This window comes from Habropoda laboriosa, unplaced genomic scaffold (assembly GCF_001263275.1).
Source record: "Habropoda laboriosa isolate 0110345459 unplaced genomic scaffold, ASM126327v1 scaffold176, whole genome shotgun sequence".
Taxonomy (NCBI): Eukaryota; Metazoa; Arthropoda; class Insecta; order Hymenoptera; family Apidae; genus Habropoda; species Habropoda laboriosa.
The window spans coordinates 783747-797136 of NW_017100321.1; the positions used below are offsets into that span (position 1 = coordinate 783747).

At 37.5% G+C, this 13390-nt stretch overlaps 3 protein-coding genes across 6 annotated transcripts in view; 1 reads left to right on the forward strand and 2 right to left on the reverse strand.

The window, feature by feature from the left end:
* Positions 1 to 69: 69 nt before the first annotated feature.
* On the reverse strand, positions 70 to 3724 carry LOC108574252 (PX domain-containing protein kinase-like protein). 4 transcript variants are annotated; one of them, XM_017936810.1, is made up of 9 exons: positions 3221 to 3724; positions 2628 to 2816; positions 2454 to 2550; positions 1842 to 2266; positions 1594 to 1770; positions 1100 to 1510; positions 867 to 1023; positions 747 to 791; positions 339 to 396 (listed from the first exon to the last, which is right to left on the reverse strand). In XM_017936810.1, exons 1-8 carry the CDS (start codon positions 3320 to 3322, stop codon positions 775 to 777), a joined length of 1575 nt encoding a protein of 524 aa, XP_017792299.1. In that variant the 5' UTR covers positions 3323 to 3724; the 3' UTR covers positions 339 to 396; positions 747 to 774. The 4 variants fall into 4 exon arrangements, with proteins under 4 accessions (XP_017792297.1, XP_017792296.1, XP_017792300.1 ...); XM_017936808.1 differs by lacking the exon at positions 747 to 791 and having other exon boundaries at positions 70 to 396; XM_017936807.1 differs by lacking the exon at positions 747 to 791 and having other exon boundaries at positions 70 to 417.
* A 552-nt stretch (positions 3725 to 4276) lies between these two features.
* Positions 4277 to 8692, forward strand: LOC108574295 (RING finger and CHY zinc finger domain-containing protein 1). Its single transcript, XM_017936861.1, has 5 exons — positions 4277 to 5020; positions 7373 to 7690; positions 8086 to 8364; positions 8450 to 8540; positions 8626 to 8692. The coding sequence occupies exons 1-5, from the start codon at positions 4835 to 4837 to the stop codon at positions 8646 to 8648; spliced, it is 897 nt and encodes a 298-aa protein (XP_017792350.1). The 5' UTR covers positions 4277 to 4834; the 3' UTR covers positions 8649 to 8692.
* A 3345-nt stretch (positions 8693 to 12037) lies between these two features.
* Positions 12038 to 13390, reverse strand: part of LOC108574288 (myb protein) — a 24652-nt gene continuing 23299 nt past the window's right edge. The window contains exons 9-10 of the mRNA XM_017936852.1: positions 12639 to 12764; positions 12038 to 12172 (exon numbers count right to left, since the gene is read on the reverse strand). Coding sequence (XP_017792341.1) covers positions 12038 to 12172; positions 12639 to 12764 — 261 coding nt within the window. The remainder of the gene's footprint in view (positions 12173 to 12638; positions 12765 to 13390) is intronic.

The window sequence follows — 13390 nt, forward strand, 5'->3', positions numbered from 1 at the left end:
ATTAGGATCCTACGAATTTTAAATATACATACATATTTATATATAGATATAGATCTCTCAAGTGTCGTGATCGAAAAAAGAAATTTATAAACACCATCACATTTATTCTATGAAAAAAATAGTTAGCCTTTTGGTATAGATCGCAGTCACACGTTTCTTTTTCTAAATCAACGGGATCGTTCAACACTTTTCTCTCTCAAATCAATCTAACCCTATCGTCTCAATGGTATTTACCATTAGCAACTTTACGAAGACTAGTTTTATTGAAGTTACAAATACTCCCAAGCAGAGCAGATTGTTCGTTGGTCAATTTCGGGACACTGTTTGAGACATCAACAGGTGGTGGCATTTGTGGCGGAGGTGGTGGTACAACACTCTTAGCAGGAACTCCATCACCTTGCGGCACATCAACAGAACCTTAAGTTAAATATACTGTAACTTTTAACGACTTCTAGAATATCACTTGGACACATACTAACATGCTAACATTTAATCTTTTATCGATTCCTCGTACTGCTATTATTAGATTAAATTAGACGAGCATACCCTATATCTATTACGATTTACCAAAACCAATTACAATATAAAATACATAGACCCAAAAAGAGGATGCAACACCAAGCACCTATGAATTCATGTTTTATTCGTGAAAAGAATATTTTTTATTTAAGATGTATCCAAGTGATTATTAAATGACAAGATGCACGAATGAGAACAATTAGCGTTCGAGTGATCGTATGACCTACGTGAGAGAAATAAGCGTAGTATGCGCCATCAACTTTTGTGCCCAGCTAATGTAAAAATTGGGAAGAACGATTATTGTTAATTATTATTAAAGTTTATTTGGAAAGTGGTCTGACACTTACGGAGCGATGGTGGTGTCAAGGTTCCAACACTGGTCGCCGTAGATGTACTTGTAGGACTGTCTGAACGTTCAGGGCTCTTGCCATTTGCGTGCTTCATTCCATTTGCGCTTAATTGATTCGCGGAACGTTGTTCTTGTGCTAATTTTTGTTCCTTTTTCTAGAAAAAGAGAGAACTCCGATTTGTTTTCAATTGAACGAGTTATAACATTTTAACATGATACTGAGATATTTACCAGTTTTTGTTTTCGTTTCTTCATCTCTTCCTCTGAACTCATCATTTCTTGAACTTTGACAAGCCTCTTCTGATGTCTGGCTACTTTTTGTTCGTCTTTTAATCTTTGTTCTGCTTTGTTCACTGCTTCATGCAAGGCTTCCTTTAAATGACTGCTTAATTTGAAGTGTGGTCTTTCCATGGAACCAACAGCCAATGCAGCATGCCTTGCTGACTCAAAGAATGGATGTTCCAATAAATGTGATATTGTTGGTAGATCTTGTTTTAAAGCCTCAGGTGATAATATCACCTCGAGTAAACTTTTTAGACTTGCTTCGCAATATGGTAAATCCGAACATGTTGCTTCCAACAGCGGCCTCCCAAATGCCATTTCATATAACACATGTCCAAAAGAATAAATGTCCACTTGAGTCTATAAAAATTGTTGCACATTTATTTATTTAATTAGCAAACCTATATGACGTTTATTTAAGTGTAAAATAATTTTATTTATACCGTAGCGTGAAGTTTTCGTCTTTGTACAACGTAAGGCCGATAAAATGCTGGTAAACCTAGAAGACCATTTTCAATATCTAACAATTTTGCACACCTCTGAATCAAAAGAATGTTTCCCGTATGTAAATGTCCATATGGTAGGCCTTTCTCGTGAAGAAATCCTAAAGCCTCTAAAATCTGAAACAAGAATTGTATAGTTGCAAACTATGTAAATCAATCATCTTAGTGCAAAATGTTAATCTTCTTACTTGGTAACCATACATAGCAATTTCAGGCACTGTTAACGATTTGGTTTGTTTTGGGTTTCCATATTTCTTTATAAACGGTTGTTTAGGTTTAGTTACACATAAGGTATCACGCAATGTACCCGATGGATAAAAATTTCTTATCATTAAAGCTCCGTTTTCCGTCACATGTTGAAAAACGGGCGGTTCTATGTAATTGTGTTTTAATGTTCCTAAACTTTTAAAAACACCTTGCATATCTTTGTCCTGCAAATGTTTGTCTGGACCAAATTCTACCCATGCAAGCAGTAATTCTTGCTTGGGATTTTGCCGATTTTTAACGGTGTAATAATGCTTTCTTAACCGCCATCCCATATCGGGAATAGCTTTACAAACTTCGAAATTCGCATCGCTGCGTAAAGCTAGTGACACCTGTTGCAATGCTATTTCTGAAAATGAAAATTATTCATGAAAAACCACGCAAAATTTATAATTTGCGACATTTCAATTACAATGTTCCGTGAGGGACACAGCAATTAAACAGAATGCTCTCTGTATTTGTTATATATTTAGACATATATACAACTTACTTTTAATTATATTATTATTACATTCATTATTATAATTAGATCATACCATGTAATGGTGCTGTGTAATTATCTGGGTCTAAGAATTTTTTCATAGGAAGTGACGATGCCAATATAGGATTCATTAGTATATTGTTTAGATAATTCTGAAAGAATAATAACAAAATGTAGTTATAACAAACTAATGCTTAAAAATAATAACTTTTCTTATGATATAATTAACCTGTAGGGCTATTTGACGCTGAGCTATGAAGTCTGGTTCCATATTACGAATAATTTTCTTTGGAGGAAGTGCCAGATCAATGCCTGATATTGATAAAGCTGCATTGAGCTGAATGAAGTCATTATAGCGTCTGCTAACTCTCCAAGATTTTTCTGGAAGTGGACCTCTTTGTGTTCTAATCACATATTCCTAAATTGGATAATACATAACAACATTAACACATTGTTCATTACATTGACAAAACAATTGTTATAATGTAACATTTGTATAAATAAATTTTAGTATTTACACAATACAATATCCTAGTAATCCTACATTTTTCGATACTTTTCGCGTGTACGAAGTTATATTTCTTTAAAGCATTGTAAATACAAAATGTCCGTACAAACGGAACAATTTGATCTGCAGAAAAACAGTAATTTAAAAATGCTCAATTCTCAAAGCAAGAGAAGGATCGAGAACGTCTACGTAACGAATAACGAAGTTCGTCACTGATTTCGGGTGACACGAGATTGGAGTAAGATACCGACGTGCGTAAACTTCACCTTTTATCGAGCAAATGTCAAAATATACGCATTAAGCGTGCGCCGTACCGTGTGTCCGTCGATTGTTCTTGCATTTTCAATGACGCTTGTCAACTTTTCTGTATCATCTAGCAGCACTTTATTCGTATATCGTTTCTCAAATAAAGCCATTGATCATTAATCCGACAAAATGCAGAGCCCGTGCGGGGCGAACTGCATGTGTTTATCGTATAGTTTTCGCGAGTCGTCATACATGCCGCGCTTCTGCCTCATTTCAACATTGGTGAACGTGTTGCACACTTAATGTAAATAGTTCAATGCCACCCGGAAAAACGCACCAGTATTGATATTCCGCCGATGATCAACACGATCCAATTTTATGAACTCCTTTCCATTCAAGTATTAACACCCATCTTTCACCATTTTATTATGTACGTTTTAACAGTGATACCACACAAACAGATGACCACTTTAGTAGCACAAAGTTTCTATATCTCGTCTTTTTTTTCCAATTGAATTGCACAAAAGTACGTTCGTTTGAATTTATACGTAAAATCAATTATGAACTGATGGCCGACAGTTGCTAGCGAATGGTATATTCTTCACAAAACAGCAATTTATCACGTGCTACACTTTCTGCCGATTAATGTTCACAACGTGATTGGTTTATTCGTGCAGCTAAATATATCCACATGAAGAATAAACAAGTGTATATTGGTTGTGACGCGATTTAATATCAAAAAGTAGAGGCAGAATTTTACCAGTGGACGGTAAGTAATTAGCGATAGAATAAAAAATACGTAAAATATAAATTGCATTTGATTGTATCTCTATGCCTAATTAGCAGCATTCTGTTGCTGGAGACTTTTACTTTCACCACACAAGTATACAACTCAGCTTTCACCTTTTTTTAACGATATTTCAACCAACATAATAAAGGAATACATGAGACAATTTATCGTGTTATTGTAATAATTCAAGCTAACCAAAACCGCATCCTCAGCTGAATCGCGTTTGAATCTTCGCGGGCCGGAAGTGAGCGCACTGAAGCGACGTAGTACCTCATCGCGTCGTCACAACTTCCGGCTATACTTTTGCATCTTTTTTTCTGAACGTCGTCTGCCGTTGTAATCATTACATCGTGGTGATAGTACAACGAAGTGGAGTAGTGTCAGAAAGTGGCAAGTGTCGGGCCGCTTTTCTCCAAAAATTACCGAGAAGTGCTGGTTGTCCGATTGCGTATCGTTTCGTAACGAGGCAAACGTACGCTGTCGTCTTCGTTGATCGGACGTGCACAACGAAAAATCCCGAAATCCCTGGCACAGATCGTAAGATTCCTCTTTTCTCGAAACGTTCACGACGTAGAGAGAACGGTGTGTGGAACGCGGAGCCAATCAACGATGGCTTGGTTTAATTTTCTTCTTGCGACCGGACACACGAGGCTTGAGACATTTCCCGTCGGTTCGGGTTGACGGAGATTCCCCCCGTTTTCTTCACTACGGAAGAGGAACACAGCCCCGGCCCGTTGTTATTCGGCGCGTGATCCGAACGTTCGACGTCGGTGCTCTTCTTTTTCCGCCGTTTTTGAATCGCCGCGAGCGTGTTAATTAAACAAACAAACTGTGCTCGAGCTGGTGTTAATCGGACACGCCGCGAGAAAATCTGGAAAGGACGTGTGAGTCGATGGGAAGCAGGAGGCGGCGGAGGAGAAAAGCCAGTAATTTAGGACTATCCCGAGATATGGAGAATAACGACGAAGCGCGCACCGTGGCCGAACGTGCGTCGACATCGAAGGAGGAACCTCTATGGCCCACCAACACTGAGGATAATTACGGCTGCGAACATTATAAGCGAAGGTCCAAGTTCGTGGTGAGTTTTCTGTCGCGTTTTCCCTTCCATCTCTCGTGGGTATGCGTAGTATACGTTACGCATACGCGAGACCCTTGCTTTGTTTTCGGCTCCGATCACGCAGATGTTCAGTGATCACATAGATTGCGCGTTCTAGCCGCGAGACAATACGGTCTATCCTGTCCTGTTCATAATCTTTCTGCAGATGCTTCCTGTGTCAACCATTTTTCGAACTTGTCACAGAGGACGGTGACTTTGATCTTGTTAACCCTCCACTTCCTTCTCTCGGTATCATTTTACACGTTTATACACATTTATCGAAATTTGTAATTATATTCTTGATGACTCTAGTGACAATGTAACCAGCTGTAATGGATGTTCTTTTATGTAAATGATTAATTAGCTCGTTAGTAGACAGTAATGCACGTCACCGGTTGACAGTTAATTATAATAATTCACGTAACAGCACTCGGACGAATATGTATTTCAGAATTATTTATATTTTTCTGAAGGAATAAATTTGACTTTCGTATTATATCGTCGCGCATAATATACGGTACCAATCAAGGTTTAATTCATTCGTTTGCGTTATGTTATCACGAGTGTAATCACATGTTAAATTAGTCGAACGATAACTTTAAACTATCCACGATTGTTTTAAGAAACGAACATCGTAAACGAAGGGTTGACAATTATCGATTTATAGCCGGTTATTTCAACGAATCTTCGTTCGAACCAATAAACTGAATTTACATTTCCGCAGAAGCGTCACGAGCGCCTCCTAAAATGATAAACAGTAATTCGAAAAGCATCCATAACGCGGTTCATTCGAATCTCACGTATGGCACTGGAAAAATTTCAAAAGCGATAGGATAGAGTTTGATACCTTTGTTCTATACCCTTGAACTTGTCAAATAATAAATAGTAAAAATGTGTTGCTAAAATAAACGACACGCGCGGCGGTTTTATAATTAACAACTGACACCGAAATCGCTCGTACACGAGCTTTTTCTATTCGCCGCATGTAAACACGAACGCGCGTTCTGCCTGTACGTGTGTGTACGCAGCAAACAAATCGATGAAGTTCAGCCGTGTGTTGTGTAACGAGACGCCCTCTTTCAAAGTGTTGCTTACCAATTGCCGCGATAAGTTAAATGTCGTGTGCTGCTACCAGCTACCAGTGTTTCTGCATTGTCTGATAAAAGAATAATTACGGTACATTTTTTTCTATTTTTTTTTTCATTTTGTTTTATCGATCATTAGAATATTCGAACAATTTTTATGCATTAGTGAAACATGCATCGACCGCCTGACATGATTTCCTGCTTGCTTGGTTTTACCGTGTTTACAGGAACGCATAAAGATAAGGCGTTGAAATTTTTGTTCGTCAAATATTGTCCAAGAGAGCAGCACCGTGAATAATCTAGATAGGCTTATGATCGAGGGAACGCTGCGTACCGTGCATTTAGTGGAGAAGTGCACGGTATTTGAACCAGCAGTTTCACTTAATTTTTTTACACAATATCTTTAAAAGCCATAGTTTATTTAAATATGTCAGATTGAAAATATTTAGAATATGTGAATCTTGAACTGTGTTTAATACACGTGTCTTTAGTAATTTTTTTCTTTTCCTGGTAAAGTATCTATTGAGTACTTTGTATTCTTTACTGATAAAAATTATCTTACATACACTTTTTCGTAAAATAAGACTAAACATCTAACTTATGCTGACATATTGAAACGTTGGTAGCACGTGTCTCTCGATAGCACATGGAGGGTTCGAGCGGCCACTATGTTACGCCATCTAATAGAAACTCAATGATCATGATCTCCATCGATTACATATGTAGCTTATCTGGTATAATCGTCAGGAAGATAAAAGTAAAAAATCCATCGACGGTTTTAACAGTTAATTATCGAATGCTTTTGTCGCGTGGAAAAGTTTCGAATGAATCATTATTGTAGTTCTTAATAACGGAAAGATTTGTACGATCGATATCTCGAATCCCTTCGAATTTTTAACCGATTTCTGCCATTAACCTTTTCGATGTTGCTAAACGTATGAAAATATGTTCAATCGTAACACGTTACCGTATCCTCGACTGGCTGTTGAACGAATTTGCCGAACGTTTATAAGCGTTTGCTGCATCGAAAGGGTTAAGGATCAAGGACGGATTCATATGGGGGCTAATTGGATTATTATCTAAGGCCTTCGTTTTCTGAAGTGTACAAGGATTGTCTAAGGCACATTTTCGTAGTGTATAAACAAAAGTGTAAATTTAAAAAAATGTACATTTAATCATTTAAATATAACGATTTGTAAAGTAATACGAATAAATACAATTTTTATCTTTTTTTCCATGGCTTCTTCAGACACCATGTTGCAACAAGGTATACACGTGTCGATTTTGCCACGACCAGGAGGAAACTCATACCGTAAACAGAAAGGAAGTCACAGAGCTGATATGTGTCCTGTGCGATACCCGTCAGCCTGTACAAGCCACTTGCCAAAACTGTCACTGTCGGTTCGGCAAATATACATGTCTCGAATGCAATCTGTTCGACGACGAAGACAAGAATCAGTATCACTGCGACGGCTGTAGGATATGCAGGGTCGGTGGTCGCGACCGATTTTTCCACTGTGCCAAGTGCAACATGTGTTTGCCGGTTCAGTTACAGAATGGGCACACGGTATGTAATGCGTTATAAAAATTTCGTTAAATGTCAGTGAATATATGTCGTGTTGCGTGTGTAATGTGCGTAGGTAAAAAAAGGTGTTCATGTATTCAGTGTATATAATAAAATTCAATACGCTTGATTAAGGTTTGATGAAATGATGGATTGGAAGAGCTTTCGCTTTGAGGAGGGTCAGAGGTGGTATAAATAACTTCAAAGTGGGGGGAAGTAATTTGAATAGTTGACAGAAATTTACATGTATAAAGTTCTATATTTATTAGGAAGGTAGTCTGAAAAAATTACTTTGTTAAGAGTGTTGTTTCAATTTTATATTCATTCTTTGGTTTGAAACCTTAATCAAGTTGCAGTCATTAATATGAAATAAAGGAATATTTGTATGAAATTTTCAGTGTGTAGAAAATGTTTCTCATGACAATTGCCCAGTCTGCCTGGAAGATATTCACACAAGTCGTATTCCTTGTCACATTCCAAACTGTGGTCATTTACTCCATCGCACGTGTTTTGAAGAGTTGTTACACTCAGGACATTATGCATGTCCCACATGCCAAGTATCCCTTTTAGATATGACTGACTTATGGAGATTTTTGGATATGGAAGTATCATCAACACCAATGCCAGAAGAGTACAGGGATTATAAGGTTGATATTCTGTGCAAAGACTGTCATGAGGTGAGGACAATATTTTGTTTTACAACTACATCCTCAATCATGAAACACTGATAATTGTCAATGGACAAATTTTTTAATCTTTCAGGAGTCAACAGTAAAATTCCATGTTGTAGGTTTGAAATGTTTGAATTGTGGAAGTTATAACACTTGCAGAGTCAAAGGATCTCCGTCACCGGGTAAGTGGTACTTACTAAGTTTTATACATGTTTTTTACACTTTCATTTTTTAGAAATTATTTTTTATCGTGTTTAAAATTTTTAGCAGTACCAGCCACATTGGACTAAACATCCGGTGTCAGCGATGCGAGCGACGAAAAGTAGATCCGCCACGCTAGAATTTTGAGTATTAAAAAGGGAAAATGATGCGTAATCATTCCCGAGAAAGTGTCGCTTTTAAGCGTTTCTAAAAAAGACATTAGGAAATGGCCTCTTTGGCATTATACCTCTTTACTTGTTTTTAGTGAATTTATACTTCTTTGTTGATTGTTTTCAGACTTTTTATAGACGTTATTTTATTAGGAGGCTGAATGTAGCGACTGACTTTGATCAGTGCTTTATACCGATAATTATGGAACACCGAAACATTATCGAATAGTCGCGCTTTTACGCCAGCGTAGACGAACATTAGTTTCGAAGATTAATATATATATAGAAAGTGATATATGTAATTTGAATCGTTATGAATGAAAGGATAGATTCTTTTTTTTTTCTTGATCATGAATATACATTTTGCATAATTGATAGTGATTCGTGAAGTGAAGCAGTACGACACGTTCTCGGCAAGTTTTTCATTTCTTTTTTTCGGTGTCACCCATTTTCCTAATATTCTTCTCGCGCTGTTTTCAAAACAGATCCTTAACATTTCGTGATGCGTGACTTTCTTTCGATGCAATCTTTTCGTAAATGCTAATCGATCAACATATACCGGTAGTGCTAGTCAAAAACAAAAAAAAAGTAATAACCCTCCCCACCCCCCTTTTAGCTATTCTTGTAATCGTCAGCTAAGAGTTCCTCATATAATATCTATTACACATAGTCCCTTGATGTTATATTACGCAGCTATATGTAGTGATAGAAAAAATGATGAGATTATTACTAAATAAGAAACATTCTATTCGTTAACGAATTATTCGTACGCGCAATTTTCGAAAAGATCGCCATCTAGTCAAGGATCACTCGAGTCACTTCTCGATACGAACGTTTTGCATTGAAAAAAGATTGAGAGAAATGCGCGGGAGAATCTCAGATAGTTGGGTGACGTAAGCTGATACCTGACACGATGATTCTTTTTGACAACATTACGAAGCGAGTTCGTATTGTTAAGCCTCTGAAACGATCTGTGAGATTTCAGGCTTCGACATTCATCTATCGAATTTGATCGGGCATTACCACCACCGTGTTATTGTGAATTAAAAAAAACATATTCGTAATTGTATACTTCGTAATTTTGTACGTATGTTTCAGGCCTCTTTAGTGCACGCGTTTTTCGATTCGCGCGGTTTGGTTGGTAAAGAAGGAATCATCATTCGATTTAGTTCAGTTTAACAGAATATGTTGCAGATTTGTACCTTTAGCAATAATTGACAAATATTTAGAATAATTCGTATATATTAGTGGAATTATATACTATACATTTACCATAGTAAAAGGCTAGAACTTTTGATTCCTTCTCCTCCAAGAAAACGCGCAAATATTCATCATAAATTTTAAACAAGGCTAACCTGTTTTAACTCGTTTTACGCGAATAGCTAGTCTGATTGCATAAAGTGAATCGTGATGTTGATTTTAATTCATTCCGTTTGCTGTATTAAAAAAAATATTATCCAGTGTTGTTTAACAAACTGGAGGCTGTATTTCTTCTGCAAATTAATCAACTGATTATATGGTTAAAAGAGTAGTTATAGACTACCAATTTTTAATGTTAAAATATACCAAGAAAAAGGTCTGACTATAAAAGATGTAGCGCAATTGGCAATGAAGAGTCAGACCATAAAAAATGCAGCCTAACCGATAGTTTTATATGTAATATTATCATGTAATCTAACCTAATTTGTCTCGAATGTTCTATAGAGAATTCCAAATTTCATATCACATTAGAATATATGAACGCGTGTATGGAAGGAGCCTTAGAATTATGTTTGGACATTCACCATATCGCTTATGAACATTATTATCATATCATGTCCAGTTTGTACCGCTGAACGATTTTGTGTACCGTTTACTTTTAGATACTCTGTAATTCAACTCCCGATACGAGATAAAACGTGCGTCTTCGGGCGACAATGTTCGCGAGGGCATATTTAGCGTAAGGTATTATGTTTGAAGCTCAAACGAAACAATATTGAGTTGGTCAGGCACATTTGATATACCTCACCACGTATGACCGTGAGATATTTGTACCGTTTTTTGAGCTTTCTTTTCCAATTGTTTGTCGAGCAATATGCGTACCGGCTGATGATCACACTATGCACTTACATTTTGTCCATTCCATGGCATTCCAAGTTTCGTGAAAGTCGCACGCAGATACACTCCGAAAATTGAATTATCGTCGTTACCACGTTAACAACGTAATTAGCATGTTTTTTTGTTACATATTTCGGCTAACGTGCAGAACAACGGTGAAAAATAAACGCGTTAAACAGAAGTCTCGACATAACCTATATTCAAACTTGTGGACACGCGGGTTTATAAAGAAGAGCATTACAGCCGTGTTTCTTTTTTGGTGTGATTATCATCACGTCTTTATTATTCAGTTGTAAATTAAATACCAGTTACAAAGGCTCTTTGTACATAACGGCCGCAATAATGCTTTTGTTTTATATTATATGATATATACTATTGTATCAAATAAATCGGCTATTATTTCATTCATTTTATCTTTTCGTACGAACGTGATAAGAGGTCGCTACCTCGTGCGGCAGAAAATGTTTCGGCGCTTGAAGTACAAAATAAAACGTATGTGCATGTAGCATAATTGACGCGTGACATTTTCATTCACGTAAACGTTACTGTTTCCTGGTGTCCCTTATAAAAAAAAAAAGTTCCGAATGAACGTGTATAATTTGTACGCATTCTACCAGGAAGTACGCAAGGCTTACGAAATTGAAAATCTGTGAGAGACTCATCTTTTACTTTTTATTCTCTACATTAACTACACGCCACTGTAGTAGCAACTTCTTATCATCCACAAAAAAAGGTAGTAGAAGTGTCTTTTGCTTTTTTCTTTCGTTTCTGCGGTTCATTCGCGTCATACGTATACCGTTCGGATCAAACTACAAACGGAAGTGCTGATAAAGCGCGTGACATTTCCCCTCCTTTTCAGATGCAATTTCGGTTGCACCGTGTGGTTTCTTTAAAAAACAAAATTCGATTGTCTGTACACACGCTATGCATCGGAACACTTTGATATTTATATCCACGGATTGTTTACACTCGCAAAAAAGTAATCCAATGCACAGATGCATTCATAATCAGCCCGTAAAATTTCCTAATAGTTATTTATCTTTTTTTCCTTTCTCGTTTCTGTTTTATTACTTTTCTTATCTTGTCCGATAGATCTTATAGAAAAAAGGCCATATTCCTTAAACGGAAGCGCCGCATACTTTTAATTACGACTAGTTCAACGTCGCGTTTTTTGTACCACGAAGTGCGACCGAGCCCCCAGAAAGGCTATTTCAAAAGTTTAGAGAACGAGGACGCAATGGCAGATATCCATGGCTGCTGAGAAATCGTCGGGCAGCTCGCGTCATCTCGAGTTGATCGCGTGTGCGTCCGCATGCTACCGTTGTCCATTGTGCCTCTAAGTGCAGCTGTAACAAAATCCAACATGCAGATAAAACTATAGAATTTCAAATACCCATATGGAAAATGTGAACTAATCACATACACATAGGACAGCTACATAAGCGACATCTGGGACACTTGTGCACGTTTCCCGCCAAATTAATGGCGCCATTATTGAATTACTTGAAGGTGATTCTTACTGCGTTAGAAATTACAAACTAAATTTTAGATATGTCAAATTGAAACAATTAACCGTCTTTGATAATCGTAGGATGCATTTAATAATTTATCTTGCATCTAGTTCCATTTTATGTTCGATGATTATAAACTGTCATGAAACATGATCTATTGCAACATATGTCTTTCGAGTAACCGAAAAGTAAGCACCATGGCAACGCGTACAGAAACTCGACACGAGAATATCGAATCTCTGATACGGGCAACCCCACCAGAGGATAAGTGATTTGAGAGTGAAGAAAAAAGAAGACTCACCTTAGCACGTTTGACTGGCCTGAGCGGCAGAGAGCTGAGGATACAACAGGGACTGTCGAAAGCGTCGAACGTGATCGCCCTCTTGGCGTTAGGCTTCCGTTGTACGGACACAAAGTCGTGGGAAGTCTGGAAAGGATAGACACACTAGCTACAGCCGGCGATTCAAAGAATCGTACTTAAGAAAATGTCTATTTGAGAATATTTTTCAGAAAATACGCGTCTAATAAGAACAATAAAAAAAAGAACTGTACGTCGATATCCAACGCTTCAAAAGTCACACATCAAAAAACTATCGAAAAAGAGAGAGGGGAGTAGATAGAGACGGAGACAGAAAGGACGAAGTTTGAGAGAAAGAGAGGTTATGGGAGCTTACTCAAAGAATGGTGGGACTCCGCGTCAGTTCGTCCTTTTTACGTTTCCGCCTTTTCTCACTGGGGCACGTTTCACACGCATGCTAGACGTACTATCCACGTTTTATCGTGGAATGACTAGGCCTTTTGTATTCTTTCTTTTCTTTTCTTTAATTTTTTGCACGGTTGCGAGTCGATCTCAAAGAAAAGCATCTCACGACCATTGAAGCAGCCGCACAAAATTGCTCTTTGGACTTGTCGGCTTTCAGGACAGGAACAAGGGAGATTGAGAAAGGGAGATGGGGATATACTTTGGTACGCTAGGCCAGGCCTGTACAAGGGCGTTTCACGTTCGAGTTAGTTGTAAACATGCGGCAACTCAACGTTCTTACCAAAGGAATT